The sequence below is a fragment of the Festucalex cinctus genome, chromosome 6 (assembly GCF_051991245.1).
Source record: "Festucalex cinctus isolate MCC-2025b chromosome 6, RoL_Fcin_1.0, whole genome shotgun sequence".
In the NCBI taxonomy this organism is placed as follows: Eukaryota; Metazoa; Chordata; class Actinopteri; order Syngnathiformes; family Syngnathidae; genus Festucalex; species Festucalex cinctus.
The window spans coordinates 9,201,588-9,221,689 of record NC_135416.1 but is presented as its reverse complement, the minus strand read 5'-3'; the positions used below and the strand labels follow the sequence as shown (position 1 = coordinate 9,221,689).

The 20,102-nt window shown below is 40.8% G+C and overlaps 1 protein-coding gene across 1 annotated transcript in view; it reads right to left on the bottom strand.

Moving 5' to 3' along the window:
- usp43a (ubiquitin specific peptidase 43a) overlaps positions 1 to 18,865 on the bottom strand; it is a 64,018-nt gene extending 45,153 nt beyond the window's left edge. Inside the window, exons 1-2 of the mRNA XM_077525650.1 lie at positions 17,993 to 18,865; positions 4,319 to 4,480 (exon numbers count right to left, since the gene is read on the bottom strand). Of these exons, the coding sequence (XP_077381776.1) occupies positions 4,319 to 4,480; positions 17,993 to 18,586 (756 nt within the window). The 5' untranslated portion in view covers positions 18,587 to 18,865. The remainder of the gene's footprint in view (positions 1 to 4,318; positions 4,481 to 17,992) is intronic.
- Between the last annotated feature and the right edge of the window lie 1,237 nt (positions 18,866 to 20,102).

Below are 20,102 nucleotides of genomic sequence, written 5' to 3'. Positions count from 1 at the left end.
AGCTGCCAGTGGGATGAGATGGTGCAGTTCTTAAATGCATTCGCTTGAAATAGAACTCACGCTGGACCTGAGGCTGAATGTAACTCTTCTCTGTGTTCACTTTGTGGGCGCTCTGTGAAGATGTATGCCACTGTCAAACAAAAGCAAACATTTCCTGCTCTGTTCTTAGAAAAATGTGAGGATATTTCTGCCAAGTTTTCTTCCACCTGTTTAAAAGATACGTTTCCGGCTTTCAGGGTTGAAGCAGCTGCAGTCATGCCGAATGTAATTCTTAAATAGGAATGACATTCAGTTGAGTGCAGATCTTTGCCAAGGCCAAACGGTCCTAGACAAGTCTGACTTGTTTGATCACATCCTGACAAAACCTGTTCCACTCCAGTCCAGTAGGTGGTGGTAATGCACATCACAAAATGTGTGCATAGCTTCTTTTTTTTGTTTTGTTTTGTTTTGTTTTATTATCTCTAGCACCCCCAGTTCCAGTTGAATAAAAGAAAGCCCCCAAACATTCTGCTAGCACCATGCAGGCTTCATTTTTGGTGTACTTTTAGTGATGATGATCAGTGTTGTGTTTGCGGTGCCACACATTACTGGATTGCCAAAAAGCTCAACTTTAATTGTAATAGACTATGACACATTTCCAATCAAGCAAAGGCATCTATCCAACAGGCATCCTTGAATTTTTCCTCTATGCTACCTTTGATAGGAAATTATTAACAGTACCTCTGACTTAACACTAACAGCAATCAAAACCTACCTTCTTACCTTGAGCAATCAGTGACTGGAAAAAAACAGATTACGTTACATACAAAGAACAATATGAAGCCCGCTTTTTCTCAGAGGTTGCGTGAGCTGCACATGCTGGTTTGTGCACACTTAATTACGCAAATGTCAAACAATAAACGGCACCGCTGTTGAATGATGCAGTTGTGACTGACGTGGGGGTGTATGAGGAGCAAAACCAAATTTCATTTTGCGTATTTGGTTTTTTTATCCATTTGACAACCATGTGCGGTATTTTGTTGAGGTTACTGAAAACAGGCGAGAAAACATTTTGCTTACTTGTTATGAATGAGGGGTCGATCTTGTATGAACTTGGAAAAAAAACTTTTTAACAGCTCATCCAGTTTACAAACTATCTCCAATAGAAGTACTTTTAAACAAACTCCGTCCTGTACAATAAAACTACACTTGGGGCTACACAGTCTAATATTTGATCAGCCAAGCTTTTCAATTCCAAGTGACAGAAACTACAAAGTGTGCACAAAGCTGTGACTGTGTTGCTGTCTGACTCGAGCTTGCTGAAGAATGCTACAAATGTGTTGCCAGGCAAACAAGGGGAGGGAAACCAAGCAGGTTTAGCAAGATCCCGTTAGAAGACATAATATTAACCTTACTGAACTGCCTTTGTGTTTGTTACATAATATTGCTGGGCCAAGCTGTGAAACTGGTGCCACTGCTCCTGTTACCCGGTGCAATGTGTGTACAGCATAATGCAATCCAGCACTGAACCAACAAAGCCACACATCAGTGGCAGACGGGCTTAAAGTGTGAAATTGTGGCTCTGTAATAAATCCCCCTTTCACTCATCATGTTTGATAGTATGTCTTTGATGGATGATGATAGCGCTAGTGAATTAAAATGTCGACAGTGAGCAGTGACAATATTAGAAAATTACAGATATAGATCAACACCTCAAAATCACAGACCATCTGAGTCACCCTAGTGGGGTTTCAAATAAATCATTAGTTGCATCCCCATCCATCTTTTCGCTAAACGGCTCATCACGTTCAGGCTCGGGGGACGTGGGGCTGGAACCTATCCCAGCACGCTTTGGCATCAAGGTCGCGTACCGCCGGCCCAGACTGGTCAGCCATCGATAAAGCGGATAAACTTTTTTACCCACTCTTGCACAACAGCACAATTGAATGCCTTTTGATCAACTAGGGAAATTAAAATGCAATCATCCCCTCACATCCCTAGAGAAATACATAAAGAACGATATTGATTCATGTGTTCCAATCCAAGTGAAACTGTTTGCATTTTACAGAAGAATGCGTCGTGTTTTCACTGATTTGATGATTTAACTAAGTTTTTTGCTAAAACAAAACAACAAAAATTTAGGTAATTCAGGTAACTCAACTAAATTACTTTAAACCCCCAAAACTACCAGAATAGATTACAATTCCCCCATTTTCTCTTCTTACAATTATATTTAATGAGGGGTGTACGTACTAAGTGGTGTGCAGAAGATGCACATCAAACAAAGACTGAAGTGCTTTGTACAACTCAAATAATAACTCAACTGAGTCATAATTTAATTTGTAACATATTACTGGGTGAAAAAATTATGATGTTTTAGGCAACAAAGTGGAATGTTATGCAATGACTAAGTCACCTGACCTGAGTCCGATAGAGTATGTATTTAACTTGCTGAAGATGAATCTGAAGGGAAAATGCCCCAAGAACAAGCAGGAACCGAAGACAGTTGCAGCAGAGGACTGGCAGAGCATCACTCGGGATGAAATGCAGCATCTGGTGGTGCCTATGCATTCCAGACTTCAGGCTGTAATTGACTCCGATGGATTTGCAACCAAGTATTAAAAAGTGAAAGTTTGAGTTATGATTGTTAATTTGCCCCATGATTACTTTTGGTCCTTTCAAATGTGGGAGGCATATGGTGTCAAACTGTTCTGCTTCCTACATCATTCACTTGATTTGGAAGTAAATACCTTCAAATTAAAGCTCAAAGTCTGTAGTTGAAGCACATCTTTCTTCATTTCAAATCCACTGCCGTAGTGTTGAGAGACAAGTTTATACTTTTTCCTACTTTTCAAATATGTACTATAAATCTAATTTATGACCAGTGACCGGGTTGACGTTGACTACGGTTTTACTTTCTATCCTGTGGCATTTCATCTTTTGCTTGTATGTTTGTGTGAATTCTTTTTTTCATTTCTCACAAGTGTACTTAACAGTTGGTCCTTTATTTTATACATGCTCAAAATAACAAAACAAAAAAAGATGAACATTGTTTTGATCCTTGTATTTATGGGTCTGACTTTATGTATGACAAATTGACAATATCAAAAGATAGCACATAGTAAAGAGAAACCTCTGCCAAGGCAAAACAATTCAGAAATACACATCAACTAGATCTTCTATAAAATGTAATATATTGTTTCTCGCCTCGGCTCATTGGATTTGAAAACACGAGCAGGTCATTTAGGCAAATGCCCAGCCCTAGCGCTCACTGCAATATTCAGCATATGAAGGTTATGGGCACATAGCTAATGTTTACCCATCGCATGGACCCAGCATGAGGGTCCAAAGCTGGAGTCCCGACATTGTCAGATTATCAACAGGATATGGACAATGACACTATTGAATGATACAATGAAATCTGTTTACAAAGCGGATCAATATTGAAATAAATAAATAAATAAATCCGAGATGATCCTGACTATGAAAAGCCAGTCTCTGCATGGTAGATTCAGTGGAGGAAAGCCGGCTTTATTATAGCACTGGCAGCCTAATGAGAGCCACGGCCTTAAGATGTTTATTTGGCTTCAAGATTGCTATCAGGGAGAAGGGATGCTTTGAATATCGAAAAGAAAACCCTGTATTGAAGAAATGCCATGCTTGTCAAGTGTTTCCTGTTGCCCCAACTCCCACTGAGAACACATTGACCTGTTCTCCAATCATTGGTGTATTGCCACAAAGTTAAATATTATTGTCAATCGGCTCATTTCATGATAAAAGGTCTCAAACAAAGTCATGATGTGTCTGCCCTACTCATTCGCTAAGTTGAGCTGGTCTCAAAGAGCAAGGTTAAGCGATAGAAATTTTGCAGACACCACCAGCATTAAGATAAACTAAATGAGAGGCTTCTTCATTCATCCTCTCATAAAATCATTTCATGGCTTTAAAGGATCAGGAATTTGGGGGCTGATACCAGAAAAAAAAAAAAAAAAAAGATTGTAGATCCCACCACAAGATGGAACAATATTTCTATTTAAATAATGTAGCAGTGTACCAGAAAGGGAAGCACAACAAAAGAAAGTTCATAAATTGACAGAATTCATTTGTGATGACCTGCCACAGGAAAGAAGCACTGCTGCTGTAACTTATTTTGTGAAACCGATCAATGATGACATCGATTGGATCAGGCAAATTAAGACATTACAGCTGATCATAAAAGGTCCATAAAATGCAAATGATTGGCCAGTCCAATACAGCCAATCATATCAGTGTAAAATCTAGTTTCAAACTGGATTCAATCACCGGAAGAAGCAAATGAAGCTGGTCAAATTGGACTCACCTTGACGTTGGCTTTGGTGTTGTTGCTACTGCTGCTGCTACTGTTGTTGTTGTTTGGGTTTTTGGCATCTTCATGAACTCTGTCCAAAAGCCAGAGGAGGAACTCGAGGGCGTCATGTTGCGAGTTGCCCCGAAACTGAGAGCCGTATTTGGCTACAATGCTCTGGAAAACAAGAACATCTCATGACCAATGTTGGCAATTTGTGGTTTCATAATGCAGTAAACAAGAAGAAAACTATATACCGTATACTTTGGAACAACTGGTTCAGGCTTAGACATTGGAGAGGGACTGTAGGGTTGTTGTAGTCAAGATCATACAGAGACCGAGTTAACAGAGTTTGAGGAGTAATTCCAGTGACTCGAACCAAATCCAATAATTCCACTTTAAAATGAACCGTCCTTGAATCATATAGCACTGCATGTATCGAGATACATATTGAATCGTTTTTCAAATGGAGAGATGCATATATTTAATTATATTCTTTACAGTACCACTAATCACCAAAGTTTGGTCAAAATCACTATTTGCTGCTCTGCTAACTAACAACGCAATGAAAACATAAGCTCCTAGGTGGTGGTAACTCCAGGTAGCGATAGGAATTGATGAGTCAAAGAGGAGCGCGGGATGAGTCATGCATCCGACTGTGACGGAATCTGGCATTTTCCTGGGATCGAAATATAAAGTCTTGGAGGGAGAACACACTCACACACCTGACAGCCTGCAAATAAGCTTCACAACCAGGAAGACACCCCGACTAAGTGGATGGAGAGATGGGGGGGCAGGTGGAGGGACTGAAAGCAAATGCAAGAGCCGGACAGATTTTGAATTCAGAGATTTTCTGTATTTTCTCTCTAGACACTTATTAATTTTCTGTTCATAGTTAATTTCTCTCAGCTGTATTAAATGTAGTTCCAGCGAGACTTGTATGTAAATTGTACAGCATCAATTTGGTGCTTTGTAACTACATTTAACATAGCTTAGCGCTAGTTTAGCATAGCTTAGTCTTGGTATGTCTTCTGTTAAATACTACTTGGACTCCATCCATCCATCCATTTTCTTGACCGCTTATTCCTCACAAGGGTCGCGGGGGCTGCTGGCGCCTATCTCAGCTAGCTCTGGGCAGTAGGCGGGGGACACCCTGGACTGGTTGCCAACCAATCGCAGGGCACACAGAGACGAACAACCATCCACACTCACACGCACACCTAGGGACAATTCAGAGCGCCCAATTAACCTGCCATGCATGTCTTTGGAATGTGGGAGGAGACCGGAGTACCCGGAGAAGACCCACGCGGGCACGGGGAGAACATGCAAACTCCACCCAGGAAGGTCCGAGCCTGGACTCGAACCGGAGACCTCAGAACTGGGAAGCGGACGTGCTAACCACTCGACTACCGTGCCGCTACTTGTACTCCTTTTTATGTTATTAATACTTGTCAGAAGTTTGTCTTGTCTCATGCCTACTTATATACCTTATAACAAGGTGACGACTAATGACTTTTAGATAAGCGGTTGCTGTTTAGCCGCCATGCTAGCCAGCCAGCCGTGGAGCTGCAATGCTACACGACGGAAGATGCAATCACGTCAAAAAAATTTTATCGTGAGTGGTTAGCCGGTAGTCCTTATCTTATGTGAACCAGCCAATCACAAGCCAGAGACAGAGACAATGGCTTAATTTTTCACCATTTTGATGCCTCATTCATTGATATAGTTGCCGATTTTTTTTTTTAATCTTTAAATATCTGGCAGGGTTGTTTGTTAACATTCTTCTCTGTGGTGCCATATTTACAAAACACACAAATTTTCCACTTTACAGGCACCTAAAAAAAATACATATATAAAATATGTCTTCCAGAGTAAGACAGTAAAGGACATAAAAGGGAGGCTGGTTCAGGAATGATAACAGTGTGGAAAGGTTCTGATTTTAATCACACCAGTTTTAGAGTTATGGTCACCATGTCCCCAGATACATGGAAAACATCCACATTCTGTTTGTCTTGTTTGGAAAAGCACAGTAGTATAAGAGTACCATGAGTATCTCCTTTGCGAATTTGGACAAATGTATTGCCCTCATATATCACTCTCATTATCATAGTCATAATACAAACAATTTTTATGAGGCATTGTAAAGCGCTTTGGGCACCATGTGGTGTAGATTAAGCGCTATATAAAAAGCAGTCCATTTACCATTTGTGCATAAAATGGAGACATCATAGTTGGACAGCGGCATAACTGGCATGAACTCTAAAACGGGTAACATTATTCACAAAGTGAATGAATTTGGATGAAATTCAGATTGTTTTAACCCAAGGCATATACATTTTCTAATATCCAATTAGAGAATGTTCCATAGAATCACAGTGTAATCGTTTACTTTAAACCATGACATTCTTGTTATGAACTTGGGAATACTGAGCTGACTTCACTGAGCAATTCAAATGGAAAAAAAAAAAAGTGAATTTGTACCAAGAATGAACATGAGGGCCTTGATCTGAGCCAACTACAGGGTCGTGTCTTGTTTGACAGACACTAATACCACCCCAGCCAATGATTGTCGACAACATGCTGGTTCCATAATCAGGGGCATGACATGTCAAAAGTCGCGGTGTAAAGTGTGCTGCTGTGTTGTCTGATCCCTTGACAATTATGTGTTAACGGCTACCTCTGTTGCTGTCTTAACAGTGGAACATTCCATCCCTTGATTTCATCTCCAAGCAATTTCTATTGAAAGCAATGTGCAATTGCTTTAACATGTAATGACAACACTGCTGCTGTCTAACAGGTACAAAGTCATTCTTGCATAATGTTGATCAAGCCAGCAGCAATATGAATTCTATGTTTTATTCCACAGTTTGTTTGGTTGCTGGTCGGGCACACTAAAGTACCAAACTAAACGGGTGTTTGCGTATTTGAGTGTGCAGTACTTGTGTGGAGTCGCAGCTGCTGCCAGGCTAAGAGACCATCTGCTGTGCCTGTGATAGAACACCATGTGAGTTTTATTTGCCGTATTGAAAACGGACGAAACAGATGGAAGATGGAATGGTCTTTCGTCAAATTAATACAAACCCAAGGGGAACGCACTATATGAGGGCACGATTACTAGAGTGTGGGGGTGGGGGGGAGGCTTCTGTTTGGTCCCCTCATCATTTTCCTCACCTTGTAATTTAGTCCATGGTTCATTTGGAGTTCACACTACCATCTTTAATATGCACAATGTGCTCTAAAGAAGGCATATTTAAAAGTGGGATGTGTCGGGTTGGATGTTTCTGCGACTCCTAATGATGGGAACACAATAAAATGGGCCTTTGGCTTTTACACGGCAAAACACAGCGGATTGTTATTGAAACTGTGTGTGCATTTACACAGCGACAAGGCAACATACAATCAGATAATTTTGTGTGACAACTGAAGCTCCAACGACTTGGTCACCCCATATATCAGCGAGGTTTAGAACATCATACCGACACCGAATTGGGCGACTGGGGGGGACAGAAGTCACCCCTACAAATTCGGTGGCTTCTGGGGTAGTATTAGAGGCATAGTATTGGAATAGTGGGATAGATTCCAATGCGTCAGGCAATAGTGAAACATTAGGACCACTTACAGCCACACTAATAACCAAGCTTCCCTCCACAGGTGTGTCCGGAGGACACAATCACTCACTCAAAAACTTGACCTTGCAAATTCCTTTTTCATTTTTTTTTTTTTTACCCCAACATTATCACTTATGGTTCTTCCGTTTGACTGCCTGAGTGAATTGATCTAGTGTTACAGGGCTCGAAGATGGCACACAAGTGATTGAAACACTTCACTTTGAGAAGCACCCGTCTATTTATGAGCCTTCCGGTCTGTATTCTGCTCGCTTCTTCTTGTGTTATCCAACGCAACGTTTTGGAATAATAGTGAGCATGAAACTGAACGACCTCATCACACACCTTGAACCGTCTATAATGTGCAGTGTCTTCAAATAGCCATGAAACTTTCATGGAAGAAATAACCATTGTACATTGTACAAGGATTTGCTGGAAAGCTTACCTTCCCATAGGTGACACCCATTTGGTTTTCTTTTGCAAGTAACCTAGTTGAAGTAGTTCACTTCATTTTGCTTCATTTGCTATCAACAATCAATTTGGCAACATTTTCAACAATCAATTTACTAATGCATTCTGATTGCCACAGGCAATACATAATACAGGCAATACATAAAAATTGGGTGATTGTCAAAGCGAAACGTAATGTACACATCCATCCATCCATTCATCTGCGCGTCAGTTCGTCCATCCAATTTCTACAGCATTTATTAGCGTTGCAGATAACTGGAGCGGTTGAGCTGGTTGCCAGTCAATCACAGTGCCCCCACTATTCATGGGGTAAACGGGACTATGTATTCAGTAATTGATGGCTACTGAAATGTATTGCAAAAAAACTAAAAAATTAAAAAATTGCAAAAAAATTGCAAAAAACAAAAGTTCTAAAAAAAAAAAAAAGTATTTAAACACAAAAAACTTTTTAAAATGCCCATATTAAATGAATTGATATGTAATTAACTAACTAAAAAAAAAAATTGCCAAAATGTGAGTATGTGGAGTTCCACTGTATAAACAAGCTATTCACATTTTCACCTAATTTAGTCTTTACCTGACCTACCATGCATTTCTTTGCAATGTGGAAAGAAGCCAGTGATCCCTGAGAATATTCAAGCAGCAATGAGTCAATATTCAAACCCAGAACCTCCCTATTGTGGGGCAGACCTGCTCTCCTCACCACTCGGGTAAAGCACAGTAGCATTGTTACAGTAATTCATATTATTTTGGACACATCACATGTATTGGCTACCATCACAATGAGTTTACCTCCAGCATTTGTCTGATGCAACTATACTAATTGTTGTTTACTCATAAAAAGATAAGTAATTATACTGCTAAAAATTCCTGCAGCACCATCTGTTCCATTAAAAAAAAAAAAAGACAAAAAAAAGACAAACAATCGCGCTTCACAGTCCAGGTGGCACATATCCACCACTAAGATTAGTGTGTGCAAACATTGTAAACATTCTCAGTCATGAGAGGTCCTTGAAGGAGAGGTGAGGCAGGATGAGACAAACAATCCATCAGTGTTGGCCTGCGTCACTGTCATACACCTCCTGCACCCCCCCCCCCCCACCCCACCCTCTCCCCAAACAAAGGAGACTACTTCAAACACCTCTCTTCATCTCTTCGCCTGAGCTCCTCGAGCTTCACGGAGCCGCGGCCCTTCAAGCGTGAAAAAGATGAATCCGCGCCCCTCTCGCCACAGAAACTCTCACAAGAAGTGCCTGTTGTTAAAAACCCTTTGGGCCCACCAGTGTTAAAGCCACGAGCTGTGTTTTCAAGTCCCATTAATGTGCGGCAACACTTAACCAATAAAACGACACGTCATCCCTACAGATTTAATCAGCATCAAATGTGCAGTGAATCGACAATGTCAAAGTTGAAAATGTTGGATGTTCATGTAATTTGGGAGCATTTCTGCACAGAGGTACATGCTTTCACTGATAGTTATAATTGACTACATCAGACTTTAATGAAGTAAAGCATTCTGGATGAGATTTGATGTTTTAGCGGTTTTTTAATAACCCATATAAAAACTTCAATATCACTCAACAGTGCAACAACCTTAGCAAAAGCTGAAAATGTGAGTTTGTTGAAGGGCTCAATTATGACAAGGAGCTAGATCATCAGTACTTTTACCCATATAGTCACCAAAATGTAATGGCCCTTCCTTGGCCCATGTGCCACTCAAGGTTTTTGGGTAATCTTTATTTTCTGCCTTTTGTTGCTAACGTTACTTTTCCTGCCATCTACTGGTTTTCTATGTCAAAATTGCAGCTGTGAAAAAGGTCATATATAAACACAAAAGCTACAGTAAGCTTAATACCAAAATGAACATTACTACTTTCTGCAACTTCTATACTAGACAATTACACTGTTGACGTCTCTCAACCTGACAAATTACTCAACAAGAACTCAAAAGATGGAATCATCTTAATTTGTTTCAACACACTTTCTGTGTTTGTATGTGAAGACCTTTACCTCATAGCCTCAGGTTAAGCAGCCTTTATGGGGAACATATTCGACTTTTGTTCAAAAAGCTGCTATTTGTAATGAATGGATCGCTTCTCAGAATGAGAAAAAACAATTAGTTTGTTTATTTTGCAGCAACAGAAATACTAACTAGACGACCTGCTCATTAGTCTCCAGACTGTGGTAGAGAGGCACAGCAAAGCTTGTTATAGAGGCCTCGCTAAAAACCCTTTTTTCCTTCTCTGGTGTGTAAACATTGAGTAACACATGGCTGGATTTAAGGAGTTGCAGTCTTACAGTATTTGCACACTGTAATATGTTGTTGGCATAACAAACCTATACCCTTTTCTCTACACCAACTTGGTAAAAATAAGTCGCTTTACTCCATCATTTCATCTGGCATTCTATTAAAGTGCAATGCAACAGGATAAAGATTTTTCAACCACACAATGTTCTATTAATAAAATGTCTTGGTCCATCCAGGAACAGCTTGGTAAATGGCTTATTGGAGTTGCTTTTCAGCCTGGGCAGCACAGTAAAATAGTGGGTTGCACATATTCATCAGAGTTCTGAGGTCCGGGTTTAGAATCCTGACAACAGTCTTTCTGTATGGCATTTACATGTTATTCCGGTGCTGCTCTTCAAACATTCCAAAAACTAAATTGTCCACTCACTGTGTGGATGTGAATAGTTGTTTTTCCTCGAAGTGTAATTGGTTTGTGCACCAGTTCAGCGTACATCCCATCTCTCATCCAAAGTTAGCAGGCTTCAACTCCCTCGCGAACCTAATTTGCGCTCTAGTTGAGTTGAGTAAATGGATGGATGGCTGAGTTTCCCCACGAGACCCACCAAAAAACACAGTAGTGAACATATCAGTGACAAAAACGTACACAAACAAGAATGAAGGAAAAGAAGCATCTCCTGTGTTTTCTGCAGTTATGTGGATACTGTGCGACATAATCCAAAGCCACAGCAAAGATGCAGCAACAGAAAATGCTAATGTGTTAGTGTGTGTTTGTCATTTCTAGCCTTGTAACCTCAAATGTTTCAGTGAATCTGGCAGACAAGTGGTTTGTGTTTCCAAAACAGGAGCAGCTCAACACGTTTGAAATCAAACTAGAAATTGTGGCCAGAAGTACCTGGTTATGCAGTGTTGAGCCAAGCAGGTGCCATGCAAAGAAAGGGCCATTAGAAGATTGAAACATGATTTATTTATTTTTTCTTATACAGTTGTGTCTTGTGATATGAGTTTAATTTGTTCCTGGACAATGCTCCTAACTCAAAATGCTCAAAAGCAGGTTTCCTTAAGGAAATTAACGCTCCCATTTAACTGGTAAAGCCTCCCCCACAAAAAAAAAATAAAAAAAATAAAAAACTCTGTAATGCCTTTTTTTCCATAAAAAAAATAGCAATGGTATCATACTTAATAAAACCATACAGCACCTAGACTAAGTGCAATTTCTGGAGAAATTGCGTGGGAATACTGAAAGCTGAATGCTAAGATTTGAATGCATGTGGAATGCTTATGAAGTAAATTGAGAGATAAATTGTGAAATTATGACCTCCTAGTTACTGGACAATGCACTTTACCAAATATGCCACCGAGCAGTATCAGACACCTGGTAATGATGATAAGCTATATGTATGGAAGTGGGCGTGGAAAGCGATACTTAGAAAAAGTTCACTGTCTGTCCCATTGAAAATGAATGGGGAAAAGTTGATATTTAACGTTAAATTGTGCGAATACTGTAAGTAATGTGGAATCAGACGATGTATACCCCGGGAGGCGTGAATTTTTGAAGCAAGTTGAAATTTGAACAGCGTAAATCGGAAGTATTGTGTCGGAGTTGTTACACAGCAAAAAAGTGTGGAGAATAAAAATTACAATTACGTATGTGGGAATGCAATCCCACAATTACATAATTAATTGGAACTTAAAAAAAAAAGAATTGCACTGTTTTTGTCATACTTTCTCCTTCACTTGTGCTGCTCATTCTGGTGTGCACGCCTGACTGATATACTGTTCACTGAGAATCCAAACACAACAAACTCAACTCATCTTAAGTCAACGGTACAACACTAAAATTAGTCATTCTTTGGAAATGATCAAGAATATATGCATGTGAGCAGTTGTATTGTCTGTCTACATGAGTTCTCCCAACAATTAAATTCCAACATCTGTTTCTTAAAGCATCATACAACGTCATATAGATGCTAATTGTTAACCCATGTGTTTAGACTTTCCATTTGTATGCTAGCATTCAAGTAGCAGAGTCTGTGTGGTTACTTTAAATACACAAGGATGTGTAATTCCCTTTGTTTTATGATTGGTTTGGCAGTAACTTTCAGCTGAAAGTGAAATAAATAGCATGAAGTCTCTCTCTTTTTTAAGAATATGTATTAATTATACCTTTCAAACTGCTGCTTGCTGTGAAGCGAGTCACCTGCTACTAACAGTGCTCCTATCTCAAGTATGAGCTTGCAAGTCAAAGCAAGAAAAAAAAAAAAAAAAAAAAAAAAAAAAGGTGGTTTGTACCTCAAAAAAAGTCCATCTTCACGAGGCCATCGAAAGGTTGCACATCTTTCAGGTCAACAACAACAAAAACAACAAATGCCTATTAGTCAGCTTGAATTTATGAGAAAAATACGACTTGCTAGCAAAAGGAACTCATCAAGCGGCTGAGGAATTCTCAAGTCATGTTGCCTCCAACTGAAGAGGAGTTTGGGAACATAAATTTTACACTTGAGGAATTAAGGAGGAATGTTGCGGTAACAAGCAGCTTTCACGGATGCCTGTCCTTCCTTTACTATGGAGACAAGACAGGGAGGGCCACAATTTTATTTACAAGCGATGCCCCTCTCCTCCTCACCCTCCTTCCCTGGCTCTTAGTATACACCACTGGAGACATCTCAGCATGGGGCCTCCTCTTCCTCATCCTCGTCTCCTAGGCTAGATGCACTTGCTACAGTAACGCTCCCTCCAGCTTTACTCAGCGTGTGAGCAGACACACAAACACACAAATCACTGTGTCCGTGAAATGGGGCGAGGCCAGGCAAGAAAGGGGAAATGAAGGACATGTTTTCGTTAGCGATGCAGAGGAGAGACCCAGCAGGTACCCCGGTGATCCAGCCAAAATATCCATCTTGGTGCGGGACAAGGCTCATGACTCATGCACCGCACACCGTTAAGCTCAAATGAAATCATCTCATTCTCCTTCGAATAAGGCGACAATTCCATCTGGGAAATCATCCACATCCTTGATCATTCTTTATTGTAGCCTGCGGTAATGAGAGGATCAAGTGGGTGCCCCCATTCAGGCATTAAGCGCAGGAGGTAATAGAACTGACTCACAGTAACCACCATTTTGTCACAGTGCCTTAAATGAGGTGCACCAAGGTGACAAGGTTAGACACAAAGACATGGGCTGATTGCACTGCGCTGATTATCACCGTTCCTCATCAGACAGCGGAGTCCAACACACTCGCTTCTGGTCGACTTCTAATTGGTTTAGATTTGGAAACAACTGGGTCAATAACATCACTATCAAGTGCATTTTGGGTCTTTATCAGAATCACTCGGCAGAATGATTAAGTGTGGAGTCTTATTATAAGTGGCTAAACATTTTCACGCACACTGTATAAGTATGATAAGTCGCTAAAATGTGTTTCCTTCACTTTACTGTGTGCCAATTTTTTTCACTGGACATATGTGATTTTGGCACATCGCACACAACGCTCCATCTACAGTGTATGTAATAAGTGGTTAAATGTTAAAAAAAATTAAATAAAATATGGTTTTATTGTCCACAACAACTAATTTGATAAAACAATTCATTTTATTTTTGTATATGTTGTCCATATACCGTACAAAAATGTCCACCCTGGTAGCAAGGTCACATATTTTATTGGCATGTACATTGCGAGCTAGCAATAAATGTATTTAAAAAGTGGAAGCTTGGTCAATATGCATATTTGTAGCAGCGTAAAATTAGTTAATCGCTGTTAATATTTTACACATCGCATCTTTTTTTTTTTTGCACAAGTGGAGAAGTTTAGACACCCTAAAATGTAAAAACAAGTCATAACGCACATAATGATGCTGGCTTAGTTTGAAGCTAATCTTTCTGGGTCCCCAAAAAGTCAAAGCGTGAAATGTGGTTAATCCGGATGTGTTTTAAAATATAGTGACTTTCTGCCACACTTGTTTTTTTTTTTCTTTTGAAATAATTGCTGCGAAAATGCCAAACACATGCCAATAGTAATTTAGACGAAGGTAGAAGTTTGACCCTGGAACACCTCCATTCTTACGAAGATTAAATTCAAAATCCAGAACTCCTTGTGGAACGTACTGTGTACAAATATGGAGGCGTGTCCAACGTATATCAAGTCTTTTATAGCTCCCAGCAACTTGTGAGAGAACTGGTTTGCCGTCATCCAATAAGCCCAGAGGGGCGGCAGTTTCACAGCCCGAGCAAGAAAAGCTCTTTGTTGACCACTTCTTAAATGGCCTCGAGTTTGAAAAGATCCCCTTGTGTTGCGTGCTGAGCAAGCTGTAGAGTAGGAGTTGATAAGTGCGAGTGTCCTCTCCCTCCTCCACATGACTACCGAGGAATGCAGCCTAACCACCTCGGCGTGCCGGTGAGTCGCGCAGGTGAGTCAGGTCGAAACGACATAACTGGTGTATAAATCAGTCACAGTAATGCAAACAAGTTCAGTCATAAAACATCATGTGAACGACATCACATGCCCAAGCTGTACTCTTGAATAGGGAAATGGGTCAGAGGAAGTTGAAAATTACATTGAATCAAAACAAACTTTGCCTCCAAGTGTCAGTAGCGGTTAGCATGTCTGTCTCTCAGGTCTGAAAGTTTAGTTTGGGTTCAATTCTCAATCTCTTGAATAAGTCTTCATGTGTGGGATTTGTGTGCTTGAGTGGCGTTTCTGCAATGCCTTTAAGCACACAGTTTTGTCACGTCACAGCCAATTAGGGCTTTTTGCTTAGGTAAACCTTTTTATGGTCTTGTGGCTAACTGGGGAGTGAAATGCATCTTTAAAGATTCTAACAGTCTCATTCTCTATACATATAATGTTGTGGATGTAACCTAGAGGGAGCCCAGTGCTTTTGGGTCCCTAATGGTCCTCTTGCCTCTTTCCTCAAATAGTGAACGTCCAGCTAATAGACGCCGGGCCCCAATTAGCTGCTGGGTGCGTCATCAACTTCCGTAAATGCCTTCCCCACCTCTCGCCTGAAAAACATGCTGTAATTTTATTTGTCTCAGTACATGATCCCCATTGAACTCTGTTGCTGACCAAAACAGCAGCACCTATCGAAACATGCAAGCAGTCAGATGAATTAAAATGTGGACGAGGCCCCACATTAAAACTTTTGAGGAATTTTGTAGTGGTCTTGCTGTATTATTAAAAACTTAAGAATATATTACTTCTATGTAACTACTTTTTTATAAAATCTATGTGAGTATGCAAGATTTGACATTTTCTGGGCTTTATAACTGCACATAACTTTATAACTTCAAGCCATTACTTTATGGAAGGATTTAACAAGATGCACAACAAAATGTACACGGCCCAGTAAAACGCTAATTTAAAAAATATATATATTTATTTCATCATACCTATTTAGGAAATTTGTACCAGCCCGGTTGGACCAGAGTCAGTGAACTTCAGGTGGCCCAAGGCCTCATTGCATGTTGTAAGCTAGTTCTTTGCACAGTTTTTAAGATGATCTGCACTTTATGTTAAGACACTGTAATAAACGACTAAGTGATCGTTCCACAATATTGTTTGCATCCACATTAGTGTTTTGGGAAGAAACCAGTCGGCCTCCATTCTAGGCCCTTCTCTGCTTTTCTCAATAAAAGTCCTTCTTATTTTGTTTTAGACTTCACTTTCACGCAACATAAATTGTACAACTGTTTAAGACGATTCAAAAAGTATGTCTGCAGTTGAGTGAACAAACACCCTCTCTCCCCCAACCTAATAAAACGTATAATACCCCGAAGAAGAGCAACAATCATGAATGCACTGACTTGATGCTAGATCCTGACACGGTTGCTGAGCTGCCTTCAGACCCACTGTTTCCATTTGACCGGTCTTGGATTGCACGTGTACATAAAACGGACAATTAATCACATAATGGCAAGTTAATGACACACGATGTATGCGATCCTTTCACAGCCGCTGGCCCTGTTTTGCCTGTATCGTTAACTGCCCTTACAACTGACTCCAATTAATATTTAAGTGTAAGCACTATTAACATTTACACATACAGTACTGAAGTCCAATGGGAAATTAACTCCCAATAAGACATGTGTTTCTAGTGGTAGAAAGTAAGCACTGCAGTCCTCTTTGCCATTGTTGGTTTCCAAGAGTTATGAGAAACCTGTAGATAACCCCAAGTAGTACTGCTATTCAAGTTATTCAACATAACATGAATGAAAGAGTATTTAGTACTCCTGGTTGTGGAACTTTGCTTTGTTTTAATCAATGCAATTTTTTTGAAAAGTAAAATGCTACTGTAATGTTTTAAATTCCAAATGCTCTCTTATTGTGGTTATATCACTAGAAATTAGGGGTGTTAAAAAAAAAAATCGATTCGGCGATATATCGCGAAACTACATCGCGCGATTCTCGAATCGATTCAATAATTGTTTTTTTTTTTTTTAAGAGCTCAGAATTGTTCATTCGGTAGTCTTACCGATTCAACGTCTTATCATCATTGCCTTTTTTTTTGTGTGTGTGTGTGTGTGTGAATCGATTTTTAAACTTCCATTTTTAATGGAAAAATATTCAACAAAACGTCTGACGTCGGGTTAGGATTCACACCTTGAGCATGGAATAATGTTATATGAATGGAACATTAAGCCTTAATATTTAATTTTAATGCTGTTCAAACATGAAACAGATTACAACCTCTATAAGACTGAAATTTCAGATAAATAAATAATACATTTTCATATAAATCTTACACTCTACAAGCTTACTGATTAGTATTGTCTAAATTTGAATGAAAAAAAATCGCAACAATCGACTTAGAAATTCGTATCGGGATTAATCGGTATCGAATCGAATCGTGACCTGTGAATCGTGATACAAATCGAATCGTCAGGTACTAGGCAATTCACACCCCTACTAGAAATAGTAGTAAAAAGTGATGCACTGTCACTTGACTAATAAAACATACGCAGTGTACTTCCGAGCATCAATGGAAAAAAATAAAATACCTCTTCCAAGTAGTTGTTTTGTTGAGTCATTTGTTGTGCTTTTTATTTGTTGTTGTGAATGTGTAGCTATTTGTTTGTATGTATTTTAATACGTTGTGGTTTTTTGTTGTTTGTGTTTGCTTTTATAATTTGCTGTTGTTTTGTACACGAGGGCCACCACTCGATATATCTTACGGAATGCAAAGAGCTACTTCCTGCTTTGACCACGCCCATCACACGCTCCCCTTCCATCCCGATGCACCTGTGGAGTCTCGTGACGAGACTACTCATACTTATGATGGTAACCAATATAAAAGATAACCCACACAAGTCAAACCACTTGTTGTAAGAAAAGTTCAAATATGTGAAAAGCTCTAAAACACTAGTCTCACCTTGAAGTCCACAGAGAGCTGCGGCGTGTACTCGAGCGTCCACAGAGCTCGAACCAGCGACGCCAGCTGCTCGGTCACCTCACCCCTGGCCGCCTCGCCGTTCACCCTCCGGGCCAACACGTCCGGCTTGTACTGCTCCAGCCCGAGATACTCGGCCAGCAGGTCGGTGTTGCTGAGGCACTGCACAACGGCGTTCATGAAGCAGGTGTTTCCGTGGTTCTTGAGTCCCAAGGCGCCGGGGGTCTTGTCGCCGTAACACCACGACAGCCGCTCCTTGACCGAGCCGTGGGACGACAGCGTGGCGCTCTTCTTCACGGCGCCCTCCTTCGGAACCCCCGGCGTGGGCTCGTCTTTAAAGCCGCCGGTGTCGCTTCGACCGAAGCCGCCGTCGTCGTCCTCCTCCCCGGGCTCCGGCGGCCGTCCCTCGCCGAAGTGCGCCAAAGTGCTCAAAGTTTTCAGAATCCTGCCCATGAATTGACTGAGAGAACGAAGAGATTTCCGCCGGCTGAATGTCCCGCTCCGGTGCTTCTTCTCTTTCCGCTTCGTCGTTTTGGCTTTCATGGGCTTTCGCGGCTTTTCCTTGCGGGGATCCATGGCTGCTGCCTGCACCTGACAGGAGGAACACTCGCTGTACTGTGGAGGAGGAGGAGGAGGCGCACCTGTCTGCCAGACAGTCTAGTCTTCCTCCTCCTCCTCTTCCTCCTCCAGCTCATGCTCCTCCCGCCTTTCCGCAAACATCGCCGCGGCGAAAGTGGCACCGAACCGGTACCAGGAAAGCATGCGGTTAGCTCGTCTCTTCTACAAATGTGCTGGTCCCCTCATCCTCGGTTCCGCACGCGCTACTACTTCCCTACTCCCGCAGCTAACGCTCCTTCTCCCGCCCCAATCGTGAGAACAATGCCCGCCCCCCACAACCCACCCGGGAAGCAAAAAACAAAAAAAACACACGTCGGCCACTTCATTAGGTACACCTACCATTGACATCCAATTGGAGTTGTGCCGCCTTGAGAAAGTTTTGAAATAAAAACAACTTGAAATGTGCACTCATCAGACCACAGCGCACCCCCCCACCCCCAACTTGGCATTTGAACAGGGGTGTGTAGACTTTTTATATTCACCATATATTAAAAAAAACATGGGTGTTTTGATGTTAGACTAAGCAGATGTGCTTTGCAGACGGTGCCGTCCAAACACAGATGGCCACTTAGGTGCACAATCTCCATTCGCACTATTGTCAGTGTGAAACACCTTGTCTAAAACACACTAGACAACGGAGCCTATAAATAGCTTCAGTCACATTAAGGCTGCCACTGCTGAAAAACTCCAGCAAATACATAAATGGGGCTTTTTGTGCACTTTTGGTTTGTCGGCGGGAAGCCTGCATCTGCCGCGTTCTACTCCGATTCTAATCATTCGAGCCTTAATTTCACAGCTCACCGCCGCCCAAGATTGAATTTAGTGGGCCAGATATGCTGATTTATTGGAACAGATAGTCAGAGCCGACGTTTCCGTAATTTCCCTAATGCTCTTACACTGCTATTGTTGGAAAACGAGCAAAGGCAGTATAATAATGGGTGAATGTACCAAATCTGCTTTGCAAACTTTTACAAGTTTTTTTTAGGTTGCCTTTTTAGGGAAAATCAACTGGGCAATCAAATGTCAAATGCGCCTGATTTTGTACAATCATGTTATCGATTATTTCAAGTTCGGCCTATTTACTAGGATGCGTTTTGTTGTTGTTTTTATGTATACAGTACTGCTTCCAAAACAACATGGCTGCCAGCAGAGAGGAGCTATTTTACAAAGCAGAGTCATTAGGGGTGTAATCTGTCAAAAATAAAAAATAAAAAAAAATCAGTTTGTATCGATACATGGGGTACCATACAATTTAAGGGCACACAGAATGCTAAGATGGCTTTACCCTTGTGTCCCAAATGAAGTTTCATGATTTGCAACATGTTTTCTTAAAATGCTAACTTTTCTCATATTGCTTAATATGCATAAGATGAATTGAGTGGAGTGTTTCTTTGATACTGAAACTGTTTTTACTGTTAATGCCACTGGAGAGATTCTCATTATGCTGTTGCAATGCACCAGAGGGTTCTGTGAG